Source organism: Muscardinus avellanarius (genome assembly GCF_963383645.1).
Source record: "Muscardinus avellanarius genome assembly, chromosome: 21".
NCBI lineage: Eukaryota > Metazoa > Chordata > Mammalia > Rodentia > Gliridae > Muscardinus > Muscardinus avellanarius.
In genome coordinates this window covers 11,248,227-11,269,938 of record NC_137807.1, presented here as the reverse complement: position 1 = coordinate 11,269,938, position 21,712 = coordinate 11,248,227, and the positions used below count along the sequence as shown (strand labels likewise).

At 49.8% G+C, this 21,712-nt stretch overlaps 1 protein-coding gene across 2 annotated transcripts in view; it reads left to right on the top strand.

Annotated features, from left to right (window-relative positions):
* Window positions 1-21,712, top strand: part of NOS1 (nitric oxide synthase 1) — a gene marked incomplete at both ends in the record, with an annotated part of 88,984 nt that overhangs the window by 62,131 nt on the left and 5,141 nt on the right. For both annotated transcript variants that reach the window (XM_080717728.1, XM_080717727.1), the window contains 8 exons: window positions 1,435-1,609; window positions 5,219-5,357; window positions 6,512-6,590; window positions 15,814-16,007; window positions 16,603-16,772; window positions 18,511-18,721; window positions 19,369-19,456; window positions 20,535-20,656. In XM_080717728.1, coding sequence (XP_080573854.1) covers window positions 1,435-1,609; window positions 5,219-5,357; window positions 6,512-6,590; window positions 15,814-16,007; window positions 16,603-16,772; window positions 18,511-18,721; window positions 19,369-19,456; window positions 20,535-20,656 — 1,178 coding nt within the window. The remainder of the gene's footprint in view (window positions 1-1,434; window positions 1,610-5,218; window positions 5,358-6,511; window positions 6,591-15,813; window positions 16,008-16,602; window positions 16,773-18,510; window positions 18,722-19,368; window positions 19,457-20,534; window positions 20,657-21,712) is intronic.

The following is a 21,712-nucleotide window of genomic DNA, read 5'->3' as shown; positions in this document are numbered from 1 at the left end:
TAATAATAATAATAATAATAATAATAATAATAATAATAATTTTTTTTTAAATTTCATCAATTAAAACTGTATAGGAATTCTTTTTCTTGTTCGTTAAGTATTCACATAGTACTTTTGATTTTGTGGCCCTGAAAATATTTGCTGTCTGGGCCCACCTCTAAGAAATTAGTCAATTGATGGTTTGGAGGCTTACACTAAGAATTTTTAAATCCTCGGTGAAGACAGTGGTGGGAATGTGAATCTACTACAAATGGTGGAACCAGTCTCTAGGTCCACCCAGAAGTGCATTAATGAATGAATCCCCTCAACCATTTGTAGGTGAAATGTATTGCTCACCCAAGATCAAAGCACCGGCAGCTTCGGAGTCAGTCTGACACAGGCCCACTTTCCTGTTCACAGACGGCACCTTCTCCATGCATCCACTCATGGCAGAAGGGAAGGATTCTGGTCTCTTCAGCCCTTTACATGGGCGCTGACCTCAATCCCGAGGGTCCCACCCTGACCTGATCATCTCCCAAGGCCCCATGTCCTAATTCCATCGCCTTGGGGATTAGGTCCAACAAATAAATTTTGAGGAGACGCATACATTCAGACCGTGGCACGGGATTTGATGACTTAGAATATAAAGGCCAAAAGCAAGGTCAGGAATGCAGAAAGGAATCAACAGAATGAGAGCTCGTTAAATATGGCGGACCTCACAAATAAAAGTAATAGACACGGGAAACAACACCTTAACACAGGCAGGCCTGCCGCTAGCAGATTTTAAATTTGCACCGGGCTGAGACTAAGGCAGGTGGCTTGAGGCTGGGAAGCCCTTTCCTCTCACCCCTCCTGCTAATCCACGCCACTCGCTTCCATGCTCCTGTCCTGTGAGGAATAGGTGGGGTAGGTACCCAGATCCAGCAAGATCGTAGGTTAAGGAGTGATGGGAGAAGTACTGCCTGGTTCCACACACTCAGGGCTGGGGAGCCCCAGGAAAGGGCAGGCTGGAAAGTCAAGGATGACTCAGGACAGGTGAGCGCGGATTTGAGAAGAGCGGATATCGACCGGGGTGGACCTTCGTTCCACGGGCGAGGCTCCTGAGCCCAACTCAGGTTCATCCTCCAATGATGGAGGATCCCCTTCCCAATTCCCTCACTGCTTCCCCTCCTCCCCCATCCCACCCTGTCTCCATGGTCCTCAGGAAGAGATTCGGGGACAGGGCAGGACCCGGAATGGAGCAGGTTAAGAGCTCCACTCCGGGGCTCATCTGGGGTGCGGGCCACCGCGGGATGCGCTGGCCTTGCAGAGAGGCAGGCTGGGGCGTTCTTGTCCACTGAAGACCCGCCACTCCACTTCCGGCGAGGTCCAAAGCAGGCCCAGACACACGGCATAAAGCGTCTGTAAGGCAGACCTACCCCGCAGTCACCTCGCACGCCCGTGTCTCCTCCGTAGGTTCTCTGTGTTTGGCCTCGGCTCCCGGGCATACCCCCACTTCTGCGCCTTCGGACATGCTGTGGACACCCTCCTGGAGGAGTTGGGAGGGGAGAGAATCCTGAAGATGCGGGAAGGTGATGAGCTGTGTGGGCAGGAGGAGGCTTTCCGAACCTGGGCCAAGAAGGTCTTCAAGGTAATCCAGATCCTCAGAGACCCCGGGAGAAATAACACACCCCACGCCCCAAGACAGCACCTAGCCTGTCAAGAAAGAGACGGAAGCTGAGGGCCCCTCTACTTCCCCTGTGTGTCAGCCAGCTTTATAGAGCTCTCGTGAATTAATCCAGTATTTGGAAGGCTGAGACGGGAGGATGACAGGTTGAAGACCAGCCTCACAACTAACTGAGACCCTCAACAACCTAGAGAGACCCTGTTTCAAAATAAAAAAAAAACTTAAAAGGGTTGGGAGTATAGTTCAAAGGTATAATGCCTCTGGGTTTAATCCTTGGCATAAAACTACCTCTCTCTCTCCCTCTCCCTCTCTCTCTCTCTCTCTCTCTCTCTCTCTCTCTCTCTCTCTCTCTCCCCTCTCTCTCCCCTCTCTCTCCTCTCTCTCTTTCTTCTCTCTCTCCTCTCTCCTCTCTCTCTCCCTCTCTCTCTCGCTCCTCTCTCGTTCCTCTCTCTCTCTCTCCTCTCTTCTCTCTCTCGCCTGGAGGTATAGCTCAATGGTAGAGCACTTGCCTAGCATACAAACAGCCCTGGGTCCCATCCCCAACACCACAAAAGCTAAATAGAGTCTACATATGTACAGTATACTGTATAAAATTAAATAGAATATAAAAACCCATGTCTTAGCGGGGCATAATGGCACACACCTATAATCCCAGTACTTGGGAGGCTGAGACAGGAAGATGGCAGGTTTGAGGCCAGCCTCAGTAATTGGGTGAGTTCCTCAGCAATTAGCAAGACCCTGTCTCAAAAAATAAGCCGGGTGTGGCGGCGCACGCTTGAAATCCCCACGCTTGGGAGGCCAAGACGGGAGGATCGCACCGATTCGCAGCCAGCCTCATCTACTGAGTGAGGCTCTTAGCAACTTAGTGAGACCCTGTTTCCAAATAAAATATAAAATAGGTCTGGGAGTATAGCCCGGAGGTAGAAAGCCCCTGGGTTCCACCCCCAGTACCACCATAAATAAATAAATAAATAAATAAATAAATAAATAAATAAGGCTGGGGGTGTCGCTCAGAGGTAGTATGGCCCTGGGCTCAATCCCTAGTACCACACACACACACACACACACACACACACACACACACACACACACATTCACGCCTTACTCGTACATTACTTAGTTCACATTCTCAGCAGCAGAGGCGGCCAATAGTCACCATCTTAGACAACATGGAAGGTATCCACCATGGTAGAACATCAGATAGCGCCGCTCTAAATACAGGGTCACTTGGAAGCAGCGCCCGTGATCCCCCTTATGGGGCAGAATCCAGCTGGCGCTCCTGGGGACAGGGGACTCTGAATGTGGACCCCGTCACCTTTACCTGCCCTGGACTGTGCTCTCATCCACAGCCCCAGGAGAAAGGGGGACTCGGCAACCTTCCATCATTTGACTGGCACCATTGTTCATCTTGAAAGCAAAGACAGAGAACAAAGGGGAAACTGAGGCCCTGAGTATAAGGATTTCTGTGGTAGGGGCTGTATCTGTAAGCCCAGACCCTGCGTATCCACCCAGGCAAAGGCAGGTGAGATGAGTTGGCCTATTTCACATCTAACGTCATGGTGTTGTCCTTGACGTCTATTGGCTGTCTTCAGTTTAATGTCCCAGAAGTCAGGCCTATTAAAAGCCTTCTTCAGACCCTTTAGCGATCGACCTCCCATTCTCCGAGCCCACTCCCAGCTCCGGCAACCACCAGTCTATTGCTGTGTCTCCAGATTCCCCTGTTCTGTTCACTTCGTGCAAATGAATCGTATAATGGGTGGCCTCTTGATTCTGTCCTCTTCCACATTCTCAAGGTTTATCCCTATGAAAGCAAGAGTTGGGGTTGTATCCCTTTTATGGCCAAATGATATTCCACTTTGTTTATCCATGTGTCTATTTATGAGTACTTGAATCGTTTTAAAGTCAACACAAAGCTAGATGATGTTAAAGACGTTCCTGAAAAACTTTTAATTTTTTACCTTTTTGCCATGCTGGGGATGGAACCAGGTCTTTTACACATGCTAGGAAAGTGCTCTACCACCGAGATACATGCCCAGTCCTTAAATTTTATTATTAAAAAGTAATCCTGCCATGGCATGTGCCTGTAATGCCTGTTATTGAAGAGCCTGAGAGGGGAGGATTACTTGAGCCCAGGAGTTCTAGGCCAGCCTGGGCAACACAGCCAGAACCCATCTCAAAAATAATAATAGTAAGTCAAAGCAATAATTCTTAGAATTATTAACATTGGAAAACCAATGAAGTTGACCAAAAAAGAAAAGCACGTGTAGTACACGTGTCTCATACACATCTGGGTTCAATCCCCAGCGCCAGGGAAAGAAAAGAGAGGAGGAGAGGGGAGGGGAGACAAGAGAAGAGAAAAACTCATATGCGGCCATCCAGATATTCAGTAGAGTTTGCCTCGACAAAAATTTTAAATTTTGAGAAAGATGAATAGGAAACGCTGTGGTGTTTACTTTCTTCTTTAATGCAAAGTCTGTATACGTGGTTTTAGAAATAAATGTCATCATACAGTTTCATCTTCAGTAGAAGTTAGAGCCGAAGGTCAATGAAAATGTGACACACCCAACATATCCAGGGCACTTAAAAATATGGGATGAGTGAATGGGTGGCACGCGGGGGACAGATGGCCAGGTGGGAGGGTGGACAAGTGGGTGGACAGATGGTGGATACATGGAAGGAAGGATGGGTGTGTGGATGGGTGGATGGATGGATGGATGGATGGATGGATGGATGGATGGATGGAAAGATAAATGGAGTAATAGCTAGATGAACAGATGGAAGGAAGGGTGGGTGAGTGGATGGGTGAGTAAGCGGATAGATAGATATAGATAGATGATAGATAGATAGATAGATAGATAGATAGATAGATAGATAGATTAATGGACAGATGACTGGATAGATGGGTGGATTGATAAATAGATGAAAGGAAGGGTGGGTGGGTTGATAGATGGAAGGAAGGGTGGGTGGATGGATAGTTGAATAGATGGAAAGAAGGATGGATGGATGGATGGATGGATGGATGGATGGATGGATGGATGGACAGATGGAAGAAAGGGTGGGTGAGTAAGTTGGTAGATAGATAGATAGGTAGATAGATAGATAGATAGATAGATAGATAGATAGATAGATAGATAGATGGGTTAATGGACAGATGACTGGATAGATGGGTAGATTGATAAATAGATGAAAGGAAGGGTGGGTGGGTTGATGGATGGAAAGAAGGGTGGGTGGATGGATGGATGGATGGACGGACGGACAGATGGAAGGAAGGGTGGGTGAGTAAGTAAGTTAGATAGATAGATAGATAGATAGATAGATAGATAGATAGATAGATGGATAGATAGATAAGTTGGTAAATGGATGGATGGGAAGAAGGAAGGAAGGAAGGGAGGGGTGGTGGATTCATGGACAGATGACTGGATAGATGAGTGGGTGGGTGGATGAGTTGATGGGTGGAGGGAGGGAAGGAAGGATGGAGGGAGGGAGAATGGAGAAGCGCATGCTGTGGCTTGGAGCTGTCAGGGGAGGTTCTGTTGACTGACAGGGGTCACAGAGCGTCCGTGTGTGCCACAGGCAGCCTGCGACGTGTTCTGCGTGGGCGACGACGTCAACATCGAGAAGGCGAACAATTCCCTCATCAGCAACGACCGCAGCTGGAAGAGGAACAAGTTCCGCCTCACCTATGTGGCCGAGGCTCCAGGACTCACCCAAGGTACCCAGCACCGCCCCCCGGCGAGGCTCCCGGACCGCGGGGAGGGGGGGACGGCGGGAGATCTTCCTCCAAAACCCGCCTGGGGAAGGTGCATTGTCTTCCTCGAGTGTGGCCTTCCCAAAGACCCGCGCCCGGGAAAGCATGTGCTTGCGGGCCTCTCTCTCCAGTTGCAGGGCGCGTCCCAGAACCCTCCTCGTCTCCTCAGCTCCACCAAGTTGGCTTATTGTTCTGTATTAGCCAGAACCGCCTCAGCAATCCCAAGTCAGGCCTGCCCGGCCTCTTCTATTTCTTTAGTTCACTTTAAGGGCAATATAAGTGTGAATAGAGGGTCACGAAGAGCTAGAATGATGTGTGGTGTGGTGTGGTGTTAGTACTGGGAATTGAGCCCCCGGGCACTCTAGCACTGACCTACATCCCCAGGTCTATTTTATTTTTCATTTTTTATCTTATTTTCTTTCTTTCTTTCTTTACTTATTTATTCTTTTTTCTTTTTTCTTTTTTTTTTCTTTTTTTGCAGTACTGGGGATGGAACCCAGGGGCATTCTACCTCTGAGCTACACGCCCCCAACCCTACTTTTTTATTTATTTATTTATTTTATGTAAATATATATATATATATATATATTTTTTTTTTTTTTTTTTTGCAGTACTAGGGATGGAATCCAGGGGCAGTCTACCTCCAAACTATACTCCCAGCCCTATTTTTTAGTCTTTATTTTAAAACAAGGTCTCACTGAGTCGCAAAGGGCCCCACTAAGTAGTTGAGGCTGTTTGTGAACTGTGATCCTCCAATCTCAGCCTCCCAGATGCTAGAATTAAAAGCGCGTGCCATCACACCCGGCTATTCTTTATTTTGAAACAGGGTCTCCCTAAGTTGCGGAGGGCCTCACGAAGTAGCCGAAGCTGTCCTTGAACCTGCGATCCTCCTGTCTCGGCCTCCCAAGTACTGGGATTACAAGCGTGTGCCACCACGCCTGGCTTTTATTTTTTATTTTGAAACCAGGCCTCGCTTAGTCGCTGGGGCTGGCCTCAAACCTGCCGTCCTCCTGCCTCGACCTCCCACATCCTAGGATCTCACTACGCCCAGCAAGCTGGAGCATTTCACAGACACCTGTTTAGCTTCCTTTCACCAAGACTGTTGTTTCTGCCCGCAGCTCTTTCTAACGTCCACAAAAAGCGAGTCTCCGCCGCCCGGCTTCTGAGCCGTCAAAACCTCCAGAGTCCTAAATCCAGGTAGGACTGCCCCTGGGAGCTGCCGCTCTCTGCTCCCCAGTGCCACCCTCGGGGTGAGAGGTCTCTCCTGGCTCCCCAACAGGCCCCCACCTGCCTAACCACTGCAGAACTTGCCGGCCGCTGGGCACACCTGCGTTTCCTGTTTGCCTTGGCTAAGCTCCGACCTGCAAGCCCAGACAAAGGGGCTGGTGCTGACCGGGTGAAAAAGGGCAAGAGGAAGGTTCAGAGTGACTTTTAGCAGGGAGCCACACCCCTGTGGCATCGCTAAACACCCACTGCACCACGGCACCTTCAGCAGAAACCGCTTAGTCCAAGCATTTCTTCACTGTGGGTAATTTTTCTAAACTGCTGCAAAAATAGTTACCTGGCTTCTGCGTACGTGTCTCTGGGATGACAGGAGGGTCATTTCCTTGCTTGGCAATCTGTTCTACCGGGAGTGGTGTTGCAGGCCTGTAATCCCAGTACTTGGGAGGCTCAGACGGGAGGAGTGGAGGTTCAAAGCCAGTCTCAGAAATTTACCAAGTTCCTATTTCCAAAGAAAATAGGGCTGGGGGTGTAGTTCAGAGATAGAGTGCCACCGGGTTCATTCCCCAACACTGTTAAGCAAACAAAAAAAAATAGCTGGGCGTGGTGGCGCACGCTTGTCATCCCAGCATTTGGGAGGCTGAGACAGGAGGATCGCGGTTCGCGGACAGCCTCAGCTACTTAGGCCCTTTGCAACTCAGTGAGACCCTGTTTCCAAATAAAGAATAAAATATAGGGCTGAGGGTGTAACTCAAAGGTAGAATGCCCCTGGGTTCTACCCCCAGTACCACAAAAAAAAAGCCCAGTCTCTGTTTTAAAGTCATAATTATTAGAAATTATCATAATATCCAACATAGTCAATTAACAAATATATCTAATATAGCCAAATATCTCAATACCCAATATAACCAAAGCATATCTTCTTAGTAGTTTAATGTGTGTGTGTATATGTGTATGTGTGTGTGTCTGTGTGTGTGTGTGTGTGTGTATGTGTGTGTTAGCAGGGATTGAACCCAGGGGCATTTTTACCTCAGACCTACACCCCTCTCAACCCTGTGCCACCATGCCTGGTTTAGACATTTATCTTAAACCCAGTTATCTTTCCCAGTGATATTCAAACCCAAGTCATTTTTTCCCAAGTAAGAGACTTGCAGCCCAGCACACAGGTGCACACTTGTTATCCCAATACTAAGACAGGAGGATCGCAGGTTCGCAGCCAGCCTCGGCTACTTAGGCCCTGCACAACTTAGTGAGACCCTGTTTCAAAATAAAGAATAAAAGCCAGGCGTGGTGGTGCACGCTTGTAATCCCCGCGCTTGGGAGGCAGAGACAGGAGGATCGCGCAGGTTCGAAGCCAGCCACGCTGGCTTAAGAGACCCTGTTTTCAAAATAAAAAAATATAAAATAGGTCTGAAAGTGTAGCCCAGATGTTAGAAGGGCTTCCAGAAACTCCAGTACCACCAAAAAAATAATAATAATAAATTAAAAAAATAATAATATAGAATAAAAAATAAGGCTGGGGGCCGGGCGTGGTGGCGCACGCTTGTAATCCCAGCATTCGGGAGGCTGAGACAGGAGGATGGTGGTTCGCAGCCAGCCTCAGCTACTTAGGCCTTTGCAACTCAGTGAGACCCTGTTTCAAAATAAAGAATAGCCGGGCGTGGTGGCACATGCTTGTAATCCCAGTATTCGAGAGGCCGAATGCCCCTGGGCTCCATCTCCAGATCCACAAAAAATAAATAAATAAATAAATAAATAATAAAAAATAAAAATAAAGAATAAAAAATGGGACTGGGGATGTAGCTCGGAGGTCAAATGCCCTTGGATTCCATCCCTAGCACCACCAAAAAAAAAAAAAGGCTGGGGATGTAACTTGGAGGTAGAATGCGCCTGGGTTCAATCCCCCAGTACCCAAAAAAAGACTTGCAAATAGGCAAAAACACTGACCAACCTCCCACAATCCCTGGTTCCTTCAAATCATTCTCCCAAGCCCTGGCTCCCCGAGCCTTTGGCATTAGAGAAAGGACACAGCCTCCTGCTGGAAATGTCACCCTCAGACCTGGTCGCAGTGCAGCGGAGGTCGTGTGACCGCTGCCGAGTCGCTGGGCTATTACTGCCATCGCCCATCTGAGCCGCGTGTGCTAATGTCACCCGAGAATGCAGGTGGTGTCCTCTGCGGCCAGCCTGAATCCCATTAAGCCCGCGTCCTGGCTGCTCCTCAACACCTTCTCTCTTCTGCAAATGATCTGACCCGGGCCGTCCACCCCGCCACTGGGATAAGCAATTTTTTTAGCGCTAATGAAGCTCTTCGTGCCGACCGCTCTAGGATTTCACTATGCAAGACGGCCCAGGAAGATGCTTGGAAATCTTGGTCCTTTACCTGGCGTGGCGCGCACGGGGCTGCGGGAGCTGCGGCCCTGGGCTCTGACCCCGGCTTTCCCTTGCAGTAGCCGTGTGGCATCGGGCAGGTCGCTCGGGCGCTCTGAGCCCTGTCTCCTTACCTAGAAGCTGGGAACAAAGCCTAGAAAGATGGCTACGGTTCACGCAGGGGCCTCTATTCCCAGCGCTGTGCAGAGCCCGTTGCGCGGGAGCCGGGCCAGCCCAGTGAGAAGAGACCGTGACCGTCCACATTTTAAATATGAGAAATGACAGGAACCGCAAGTAACTTTTTCAAGGTCGCGCCGACCTGGTTATCAGATTCCAAAGTCTTTGTGCCAAATGACTACACAGATGGCCTGAGCGGCCTCGCAGGGCTCCTGTGAGTCTCACAAATGAGGTTCACACAGCAGCGCCTCCGATTTCTCCATTTCTGCTCTAGTCACCCAGCCTCCCCACCTCAACAGTCTTTTTTTTTGTCTTTTTTTTTTTTTTTTTTTTTTGGTTCTAGGAATTTAACCCAGGAGCCTTTTACCTCCAAAATATATCCCCAAGCCCTAATCTATTTTTTATTTGGAAACAAGGTTCCTCTAAATTGCTGAGAGCTTCACTAAGTTGCGGAGGCTGGCCCCAAACCTGAGCTCCTCCTGTCTCAGCCTCCCAAGTACTGGTATTAAAGGTGTGCGCCACCACGTCCGGCTTTCTATGTAGTCTTCCAAATCTGTGATAAATAAGAGAGAGCCTAAGGGTTCTTGTATTCCCTGCTAGATCCTCAAACCATCAGGAAGTGGTGTGGGGAAATGATTCTCTTTGAATAATTACTTAAAGGCAATGTTCATAGCATAGTGGCCTCTTATAAACTGTATTCAGAATATTTATCTATCAAGCCAGGCATAGTGGTGCGTGTTTATAATCCCAGTACTTGGGAGGCTGAGACAGGAGGATCACAGGTTCAAGGCCGGCCTCTGTAATTTACTGAGAGCTGTTTCAAAATAAAATAAGAGCCAGGCATACTGGTGCACATTTGTAATCCCAGGACAGGGGCAGGGGCTGAGATAGGAGGATTGCGGGTTTGCAGGCAGCCTCAGCAATGTAGTGAGACTCTCTGCAACTTAGTGAGACCCTATTTCAAAATAGAATAAAAAATAGGGCTGGGGGTTTAACTCGGAGGTAGAATGCCCCTGGGTTCCATCCCGTGTGTATGTATGTATGTGTGTGTATGTGTGTGTGTGTGTGTCTATCCTATGAAAAGGCATGACTTAAATAGCATGGGAAGAGAAGTGGCTAAGAATCTTCTAGCCATTTCTTTCAGCCCGCGCTGTGAATGATTGGCTTATCCTAAGACCTCCCTAAACCATGGTGCCTAAAGCAGCAAGAAAACTTGCAAATATTTTGATACTAAATCGAACCCAAATCCCCAGATCAGCCCCTGCCTGCGTCCAGGAAGGATACTTGAGTCTAAGCCTAGAAAGGTGGCAGACGAGAATATTCCACGCAAGTTTGGGAACTAGAACATAGTATTAAAACACTCATGAATTAGCCCAAAAAGGACCAAATTGGCCCTAAGTGTTTATCTCCTTAAAAGCATACTCTCTAGCTCCGCTCATTTTCAGCCTTCATCCCATTTCCAGCTTTATACAGCTTATCTTAAAAAAGGAAAAAATGGATAATTGAGCAGAAAAGCATGACCATCCCATTTTCTCCTGCCCAAGGCCAGAGTCAGGGCTATTTGGCCCAGGACTTTACAAATTACCCCCACTAGAGACCCCTTAATTGCGAGCAAAGTGCCGAGGAGGAAGTCAACAGCCTGGGGAGGGCGATCCTTGCAAATCTAAAAGGGAAAAATGTAACCGCAGTCATGTCCTGCCTGGAAATAAATTCCCTAATATATGCACAATAATTAGCAGACAGTACTTAAGGGTGGACTGGAGTGCTAGTGGGCGGTGAAGGGGCGAGTCCTCCAAGCCAGGAGGAGGAGGCAGGTGCACGGCTTGAGGCCCTAAGGGAGGCCGGGTGGTCGGGTAGAAAAGAGAACAGAGCGAGGTGTCTAGAAGGATGGAAGGACAAGGAGGCTGAGTGCTCTGGACATTATCAGGAGAGGGTGTGTGATGGAGATAGCTTTTTTTTTTTTTTTTTTTTTTTTTTTTGGTGGTACTGGGGTTCCTGGAAGCCCTTCTACCTCCGGGCTACACTCCCAGACCCATTTTATATTTTATTTGGAAACAGGGTCTCTTAAGCCAGCACAGCACAGCTGGCTTCAAACCTGCGCGATCCTCCTGTCTCCGCCTCCCAAGCGCAGGGATAACAAGCGTGCGCCACCACGCCCGGCTATTTTATTTTATTTGCGGTACTGGGGATGGAACCCAGGGGCATTCTACCTCCAAGCTACAGCCCCAGCCCTATATTTTATTCTTTATTTTGAAACAGGGTCTCACTGAGTTGCAGAGGGCCTCACTAAGTAGCTGAGGCTGTCTGTGAACCGCGATCCTCCTGTCTCAGCCTCCCGAATGCTGGGATTACAAGTGTGTGCCACCACGCCCGGCTGGAGATAACTTTTAATTCCCATCTCCCGGCGGATAAAACCCTCCTCTTCAGCCTTCCCCGTCTCAGCACAGGATGTCAGCACAGGCTCCAGCCCAGATCTCCAGTGTCGGTCATCCTCGTCTCCCTTCTTCCTGGCATCTCAGAGGCTTGGTCTGATCCATGAATTGTCTCCCGGCTTCACAGCAGCCACCGTGAGCACACGCGTGGCCGTCTCTGGTCAGAGTGGCTGGAATAGCCGCCCAGCTTGTCTCTTTGTTTCTTGCCTCTGTGCTCAAAGATCTACTTTCCAAACAGCACTGGAGTAAGCTTTTAAGGACATGAATTGAAACCAGGTGTGGTGCCCTCGCTTGTAATCTCAGTAGTAGGGAATTTCCAACAGGAGGATTGCAGGTTTGTAGCCGGCCTCTGCAATGTAGCAAAGCCCTCCACAATTTAGTGAAACCTTGTCTCAAAATAAAATAAAAAGTAAATTGGGCGTGGTGATGCACACCTGTAATCCCAGTGCTTGGCAGGCTGAGACAGAAGGATTGCACAGGTTCGAAGCCAGCCTCGGCTACTTAGTGAGGCTCTCAACAACTTAGACCCTGTTTCCAAATAAAATATAAAACAGGGCTGGGGGTGTAGCCCAGAGGTAAATGGCCCCTGGGTTCCACCCCCCCTCAGTACCACAAATAAAATAAAATAGGGCTGGGGGTGTAGCTCAGGAATTTAATCCCCAGTACTACCAAAAATAAATAAATAAACAGGGCTAGGGGTGTGGCTCAGAGATAGAATGCTCCTGGGATCAATCCCAGTGAAAGAAAGAAAGAAAAAAGGAAAGAAAGAAAGAGAATACAGCTTAGATTTACAAGGACAGGTACCCAGGCCAGTGCTATCCACAGGAGCAGGTTTCCAGCAACGTATCAAGGCCCCTGTGCAGCGTGGCCTCAATTCTAGGACCTCAGCAAGTGGCTTTTAATTCTCCCCCTTCCTAACCTTTCATCTGCCTGACCACTTTCTGAGGACTTGGCTCAGAGCGTGCGCCGGCTCTGCAAGTCCAGGTCCTCCGCGTTTCCTGTTTTGTAGGATTGTTGGTGGGTCTGGAAAGAAAGCCGGAATTAATTTGCGAGCCTTTCAAAGGCTCTTTATGGGGGAGCGCGGAGGCTCCCAAATTGGAAGCCCTTTGGCGCCCCCTGCTGGCTACCGGCTCCTGCTAATCCCCTTCCTGCCGCCAGCGCCCTGTATTGATGTCTTTGCTCCCTGGGAACCAGAGACTGGCGTGAGCTCAGGGGAGAATCAATCATGCACATCTGTATAATTTGACAAGATCAGTGCTCCAGAGAGGGCGAGATCCGCGCTTGGGGGGAAAGAAGGAGGAGCCCTAGGCCCTGACAGTTCCGGTCACAATTCTGACCACCGAGGTCCCCATCATACTACAGATGGAGCGCCTCCCTCCGAGAAGACACTCGATGTTCCCCCCCATACGCACACAAAAAAATGTGTGAGCTCGACTGTTCGTCATAATGGTGGCTATTTGTAGCACAAAAGGGCTCTTGGTTGTGCCAGAAACTCCTCTAACTGGCGAATCCCGTTGATCTATTCAAGAGTGATTTATATACCATAGCGGGTGTAGGAACTTTCATGTTGAATATCAAACGCCTCGGTGGACAAAACTGAAAGCAGCTGTCAGTGAAGAGTTGTAGATCTGAAAAGGAAACACAGCTCCTGGTTGGGATTTACCAAGGTGGCCCGGATCCCTGATGCTTCGGGGATTCAGTAAAATGTACTATGCCAGACCTAAAATTTTCCACAGGTCCAGAATGTCTACTTCTCAATTTTTTTTTTATTTTGTGGTACTGAGGATTAAACCCAGGAGCCTTCTAACTCTAAGCTATACCCTCAGCCCTGTTTAATTTTTTTTTTTTTTTGAAACAGGATCTCACTACATTGCGGAGGGCCTCACTAAGTTACTGAGACTGTCCTCGAACCTGTGATCCTCCTGTCTCAGCCTCCAAGTACTGGGATTGCAAGCAGGCACCACCAAGCCCCACTGAGAATTCATTCTTAAAGCGGTTAATTAACACAGGCCTCCTGGACTTGAAACACAAGAGTTAGCGGAAGGGGCGCGGACACCCTTCCCTCTAGGTTTTTTCTTAGAGCCCTCAGTTTAATGAAATGGTGAATTTATGCATAAGAAGAACCCAAGTTTAAGGCCAGGTATTTCTTTCTTTATCATGACAATGTGAAGTCTCTGATTACAAAAGGGGATGGAACCTGGAATTTCTAGAAAAGATGGAATTTCAGTTTGGAGACCCTGCTTCTGCTTCAGGCCCTGTCCAGCAACTGGTTAAGTTTGAAAGCCTGAGATTCCATCATTCAACACATATTGTGTGGGGGAGGGGATTGAACCCAGAGGCATTCTACCTCTGAGCTACACTCCAGCCATAATTTATTTATTCTTTTTTTTTTTCAATAGTACTGTCAATTGAACTCAAGGTCATGCTACCCCAGCTCTGTTTTTATTATTTATTTTGAAACAGGGGAACCTGGCCACAAACCTGCAATCCTTCCAGTCTCTGCCTCCCAAGTACTGGGATTACGAGTGTGCAGCACCATACCTGGCGTTTTTTGTTTGTTTGTTTGTTTGTTTGTTTGTTTGTTTTGGTGGTACTGGGGTTCCTGGAAGCCCTTCTACCTCCAGGCTACACTCCCAGACCTATTGTATACTTTTTTTTATTTTTGGAAACAGGGTCTCTTAAGCCAGCGCGGCTGACTTCGAACCTGCGCGATCCTCCTGTCTCCGCCTCCCAAGCGCGGGGATTACAAGCGTGCGTGCGCCACCACGCCCGGCTTATTTTTTATTTTGAAACAGGGTTCCGCTAAGTTGTGGAGGCCCTACATTGCTGAGGCTGGCCAAGAACCTACAATCTTCCTGTCTCTGCCTTTCAAGTACTAGGATTAGAAGTGTGTGCCACCATGCCAGGCCAACGCATACTATTTATTTATTTACATATTAATCATTTGGTACTGGAGATTGAGTCCAGGAGCATTCTACCTCTGAGCTACACCCCAGCCCTATTTCTTTTCTCTTCTTTTCTTTTTTCTTTTTCTTTTTTTTTTTTTTTTTTGAAACAGGGTCTCACTAAGTTGCTAAGACTGCCCTCAAACCTGCAATCCTCCTGTCTCAGCCTCCCAACTACCGGGATGCCATGTTAGCCCCCGTGCTTTTAGAGGACCTGCTATGCGCTGTGCTCTGTCATAGGTGCTGAGGAAATCGCGGTGGACATATGGCGAACGCCCCACCATTGTTTATGTTACCCTGCCCAGGACAGTCACAAACTACAGAAGGAAATAAAGGATACTATAGGCCAGGGGCGGGAATGCAGTGGAGAAAAGTAAACAGAAAAGGAGAGCCGGGCGTGGTGGCGCGCGCTTGTAACCCCAGCATTCGGGAGGCTGAGACAGGAGGATCGCGGTTCACAGACAGCCTCAGCTACTTAGTGAGGCTCTTTGCAACTCAGTGAGACCCTGTTTCAAAATAAAGAATAAAAAATAGGGCTGTGGGTATAGCTCGGAGGTAGAATGCCCCTGGGTTCCATCCCCAGTACCGCAAAAAATAAAAATAAAAAATAGTCAGGCATGGTGGCGCACGCTTGTAATCCCAGCACTTGGGAGGCTGAGACAGGAGGAAGGCACAGGTTCAAAGCCAGCCTTAGCTACTTAGTGAGGCTCTCAGCAACTTAGTGAGACCCTGTTTCCAAATAAAGTATAAAATAGGTCTGGGAGGATAGCCCGGAGGTAGAAAAGCCCCTGGGTTCCACCCCCAGTGCCACCAAAAACATAAATAAATAAAAATTAAGAATAAAAACTAGGGCTGAGGGTGTAGCTCGGAGGTAAAATGCCCCTGGGTTCCATCCCCAGATCCGCAAAAAAAAAAAAAAAAAGAAGGAAGGAAGGAAGGAAGGAAGGAAGGAACCAGAGGAGCAGGATGTCTGAGGACTGAGCCCCAGGGTGCGTCAATGTTCAGAGTTTGGAAGATGAAAATGAACCAGGAGAGGAGACTGAGCAGAGGAAAAGCAAGGGAGAGCTTGGGTCAGGTGAGCAGCCATGTCCAGGGCTGCTTCTTCCGCTCAGGGCTCCCGGAAGGCCGTCGGTTTGACCTTGCTCAAAGCCGCGGTGTGGGGTGATGGGCACAGGCCTTGTAGGCCCCGAGAGCTGGAGGACCTGTACTCCACAAGGGTGGACGAGACACGGGAGCTGGTGGGCCTGGTGGTACCATTCCCCTGGTCCTTCCCTACAGCCGATCGACTATCTTCGTGCGTCTCCACACCAACGGGAATCAGGAGCTACAGTACCAGCCTGGGGACCACCTGGGCGTCTTCCCTGGCAACCAGGAGCTCCTCGTGAACGCCCTCATTGAGCGGCTGGAGGACGCGCCGCCCGTCAACCAGATGGTGAAGGTGGAGATGCTGGAGGAGCGGAACACGGCCTTGGGTAACGCTCCCGGGGGCCCTCGCCATCCCCAGGGAAGGTCCAGAGGTGGCGGGTGTGTGGGGAAGGAGAGGAGGCCCGTTCCAATGTCCACTCAGCAAGCCAGGTAGTAGGGTATGTGTCTGTCACCTCCACATTCTGAGACAGACTCCCCCTTTCTCATGGCTGACCCTCCGTGGCCCAAACAGCTGAGCAGATGCTCATAACTCCTGGACACTGGGGACTCATCACTGGGGAGAGAAGCTTCTTATGACCATGGCCCCTTGGAAAAAATCAGTGGTACCCCACTGCCCACCAAGAAAATCATAGCTGAAATCACATTCCTACTTCTATCAGAATCAAACGGTGCTATAGACTGGGGATGTAGTTTGGAAGTAGAGGTAGAATCCTTCTGGGTCAATCCCCGGTACCAAACACACACACACACACATACACACACACACACACACACACACACACACACACACACACACAGAATTGACAGCTTGCTCAGGTCTGGGACCGTCCTGCTCACCTGCCCGGTCCCGCCCCGTGGCAGGCCTGGGCGGCTGACTTGGACCAGGCCCTCCTCACCTCCCCACCCCTTGTCCCTCCGCAGGCGTCATCAGTAACTGGAGGGACGAGCCCCGCCTCCCGCCCTGCACCATCTTCCAGGCCTTCAAGTACTACCTGGACATCACCACGCCGCCAACGCCCCTGCAGCTGCAGCAGTTCGCCTCCCTCGCCACCAGTGAGAAGGAGAAGCAGCGTCTGCTGGTCCTCAGCAAGGTGGGTCCCTGAGCTTTGTACAACCCCAGGGGCGCCTTTCACCTCCTCCATGTTGGAGATCTGTGAGGCTGTTATTCCAGCACTTGCCCAGCGGATGGCAGTCTTGAGCAGTGGGTGCCATTTTTTAATTTGCATACGGCTGCCATATTGGTTTGTCCAGCTTGGTCCTAACCATTTCCCCTAACTCTAAGGCCTGAAGGAACCGGTGACTCCCTTGAGACCCACATATTTCTGGCCACCATAGAAATTTCTGGCCTCTCCTGCAGGCAGTTTGTTAACTTGAGTTTCCATGAGTTCATTTTAGCCCACAGTGGGAAGAAAAAGAAACTGAACGTCACAATGCTCGATGTAAAGATAAGTTTTTTCCAGTGCGGAGGAGCCGAAGGTAGGACTGCTGGATAGAAGAGGCCTTTGGTGGACAGGTGGGCCAGACAGAGCATACCGCCCTTGCTTAGGAACCAGTCCAGAAACTTAGCCACCCCCAAGCTGCTGCTCAGCCTCGCTCAGTAAGAACTGCACTCAGGAGATCTCTTAGGCTCCTCCCACTTGCATGTCCTCCCCACTAAGCAAGCTTCCAGCAAGAAAAGATGGTTTTGCTTTCTTCTGTGTTTCAGGAGAGGAGCTTGAGTGGTAGGGAGGAAAAAAAAAGGGGGGGGGGGCTAATTAACAAGTGCATATAATTTGTTTTATTTTTTAATTTATTTATTTATTTTGTTACTGGGGACTGAACTCAGGGGTATTCTCTCTCCAAGCTACACTCCCAGCCCTTTTGAATTTGTTTAGTTTTAAACAGCACTCAGTGAGGTGGTTGAGAGTCTCACTGCGTTGCTGAGGCTGTCCTTGAACCCGTGATCCTCCCGGCTCAGCCTCCCAAGTACTGGGGTTGTAGGTGTGCCGCTATCCCACTTAGATTCGAATCCAGTTTTAGAGGACCTCTGCACCGTCCAGTGTCCTCATCCGAAAATGAGAAGAACAGTAACACCTGCTGCGATCTGAGTATCTGTGTCCCTTCCAAAAACTGCGTGCCTCAGAATCCTTCTGCCCCACAACAAGTAAATAGGGTTGTGGGTGTAGCTTGGAGGTAGAATGGATTTCATCCCCAGTAATGTACTCATATTCATTCATTCTCTCTCTCTCTCTCTCTCTCTCTCTCTCTCTCTCTCTCTCTCTCTTTCTCTCTCTCTCTCTCCCTCCCTCCCTCCCTCCCTCCCTCCCTCCCTCTCTGTCTCTCCCCCTCAGTATTCTCTCCTCTCCTCTCTCTCTCCTCTCTCTCTCTCTCTCCTCTCTCTCTCCTTTCTCTCCCTATTCTGCCCAAGCTGATGGTATTAAGAGATGGGGCCTTGGAGGGCCCTGCAATCATCTGTGGGGTTATATCATTACTAACGAGGCTCGAGGGAGCAGGTCACCCCTTCTGCTGTGAGGACACGTGGCAGGTGCCACACGCACAGAGTAGCCCTAGCAGACACCCCGGCTGCTGGCCCCTTGACCATGGGCCAGTGTCTCCAGATCAGTGACCAGTGTATTTCTGTTGTCTCAATCCAGGTATTCTGGTGTAACAGCCCAGTGGAACTCACACCACATTCATTTCCTCAGGCCCTCAGGAGATTAAAACCCAGCACGCATCCTTCCTCTGCAAGGGCGGGCTACTCAGCCTTGTATTTTGCCTTCCCTGGACCTCCTTAAGCACCCACTGGTGGGCGCTGGATTCAAGCCGTCTTCTGTCTTCTCCTTGGCTCAGGGGCTGCAGGAGTACGAGGAATGGAAATGGGGCAAGAACCCCACCATTGTGGAGGTGCTGGAGGAGTTCCCGTCCATCCAGATGCCGGCCACCCTGCTGCTCACCCAGCTGTCCCTGCTGCAGCCCCGGTACTACTCCATCAGCTCCTCCCCCGACATGTACCCGGACGAGGTGCACCTCACCGTGGCCGTCGTCTCCTACCACACCCGAGGTGGGCACCGGCCCTGTGCTCTGCAGACCCCAAGGCTAAGAGGTCCCTGGCCAGATCCCCAAACCCTACAGGACATTCATACCCAAAGCTAGAAAACAAGATAGACGAGGAGCAGGCAGACTGTCCTGGGACCCTGAGCAGGACTCAGGAGGAGGCGAGGTGTGCATTTGGGAGCCTCAGCTCTTCCCAGCCCGGGGCCTCATTGGCTAACTCCATCCCCGGCACCCCCAGGCAGCAGCTAGCACAAGCCATCCCCGTTCCCTGGGGGGCTCTCTGCTGTTTCAGGCCCAGCTGGTTGGGGGCCAGCTGACCCCTATATATTTTCCATCCTTGATAAAACAATTATAATTTACAGTGTCTGGAGAACTCTGAGCCCCGAATCCCAGCAAGCCACCCAGAGCATCTTGACCAAGGCCCTTTCGTGGGCATAACTGGAATGCAAGCTACCCATAACTAACAGAACCCAGCCATACTCTCGTCCCAGCTCTACCAATTACTCCCCTTCAGAGCAAGGGCCAGACCAGGAATTCCAATGCAGAAGCGGCAGGGCATTGGCCTGCCAGCACACTCCATTGGAGGGAGTGGCGCCATCGAGACAAGGGAGGTGGGGGAGTCGCTGAACTAGACCACCCTGCTCATTCTGCTAGATGGAAAAGGACCAATTCACCATGGCGTGTGCTCCTCCTGGCTCAACCGGATACAGGCTGACGAAGTGGTCCCCTGCTTCGTGAGGGGGTAAGTGTCAAGCAGAGATATGGGCAGTCCTCTCGGTTTCAGCGTCACGAGTGGGAGTAGCTGGACCAGCCGGAAGGGTTCTAGAGAGGTGGCTGGAGCAGCTAGTATCACATCAGCATCCCGTATCACCCCGGGTTGTTAGGGAAACAGGATCCTGGGATGGAGCAGCAGAGCAGTCTAAGACTGTCCTCCAGGCAAAGTAAAGTCAATGTAATAAATATATATCAATGTAATAAAGATATATCAAGTGCTGAGCTCCCTGCTAGAAAACCAGGCAAATAGAGCCTCAGCCTTCCTGGAATTTCCAGACTGGTGGAAATTCTATCTAAATGTTACTGGTCGCCCCTAACCTGTCCCCAATTTCTCAGAGAGGGAAAAGATTCAACCAGCCCTGTCAATTGGAGCTTTTCCTCCCCATCTCAGTTTTCGAGCGTAGACCTGAGCGCAGACCCATGACAGACACCTGCTTTGCCAACAGAGTCCCTAGCCAACCATTAAATGTAGAGTGTGTACAGGATGGTCCACGTACCACTGACATCAGAATCCCCTGGTGTATTCCAAAAATACAGCCAGGCATGGTGGCACACGTCTGTAATCCCGGTACACGGGAAGCTGAGACTGGAGGATCACAGGTTCAAGACCAGTCCCAGTAACTTAGTAAGACCCTGTTTCAAATAAAATAAAGATAAGATAGGGCTGGGGGTATAGCTCAGAAGTAGAATGACCCTGGGTTCAATCCCTAGCACCACAAAGGAAAAGAAAAATCTCACAGATGGCTACATCAATCCAGGATGACTTGTACGCTGCCACCAACATGCTGGGGATATTTGACAGTGTCTAAAGACATCTGGGGTTGTCATGCCTAGGGATGTGTGCCATAGATCACCATGGAGAACCCTGGGGAACGGAGCAGTCACCAGATCCCTGGGACTCCCACCCGCAGGGGGCACCTAGCCCTGGTTGAAGGGCCATAGGTCACTCTGTTGTCTGCTTGAGAGGGCGGCTGTCTGCCTGGGGCTCCGCTCCCCCGTACCGCCCTGAGCTCAGCAGAGCCTCCAACACTCTCTTCCCTGTCCAGGGCCCCCAGCTTCCACCTGCCGCGCAACCCCCAGGTCCCCTGCATCCTGGTCGGCCCTGGCACCGGCATCGCCCCTTTCCGAAGCTTCTGGCAGCAGCGGCAATTCGACATCCAGCACAAAGGTAGGGTACAGGCCAGCAGCTACTGGCTTCCCAGCCCTGAGTTTCCACTGCTCTAAAGAATGGAAGAGCCTTCTCTCCATCGCTAAACTACCGGGGCTTGAAGTACCAACCTCACCCCTAGGGTGTAATTCGCACGGTCCATCCAAGCACATCTTCCACACAGCTCTGTCTAAGGGCCTGAAATCCCATCTCCCCAAAGAACATGTCTTTGAACATGCCTTGACTATTTCAGTTGTGCCTTTTTATGTGTGTGTGGCACTGAGGAATTCTACCTCTGAGCTCTACCCCCAGTCCTATTTTATTCTTTTATTTTGAAACAAGTTCACACTAAGTTGCCGAGGCGGGCTATGAGCCTGTGATCCTCCTGTCTCAGCCTCCCAAGTATTGGGATTACAAGTGTGTGCCACCGGGCCCAGCTAAATTGTGCCCTCTTTTTAAAAAAAATCCAGTAGCCCTATTAGGGGTAAGCATGCGTCCTAAGCAAATGGGTGTGCTTATGAGGCCATCCCACAGAGGAGGCCTGGCTACGTGAGCTCTAAACCTCTAGCTCGGCTCAGCTCTGGGAGAAGAAAAGAGAGAAGTGACCATTGTAACACTCATCAAACAAGGGTTTATTGAGCCAGGCATGGGAGCTCACACTTGTAATACCAGCATTTGGAAGGCTGGAATAGGAGGATCAGGGTTAGCAGACAGACTCAGCTACTGCTTAGTGAAGCCCTTTGCAACTCATTGAGACCTTGTTTGAAAATAAAGAATAAAAAATAGGGCTGGGAGCTGGCACGTGCTTGTAATCCCAGCATTTGGGAGGCTGAGACCAGAGGATGGCGGTTCATGGACAGCTCAGCTATTCAGTGAGGCCCTCTGCAACTTAGTGAGACCCTGTTTCAGAACTAAAAGAATAAGAAATAGGGCAGGAGTTGTAGCTTGGAGGTTAAATGCCCCTAGGTTCCATCCCCAGACCTGCAAAAAAAAAAAAAAAAATAGGGCTGGAGTATAGCTTGGAGGTAGAATGCTACTGGGTTTCATCTCCAGTACCACAAAAAAAAAAAAAAAAAA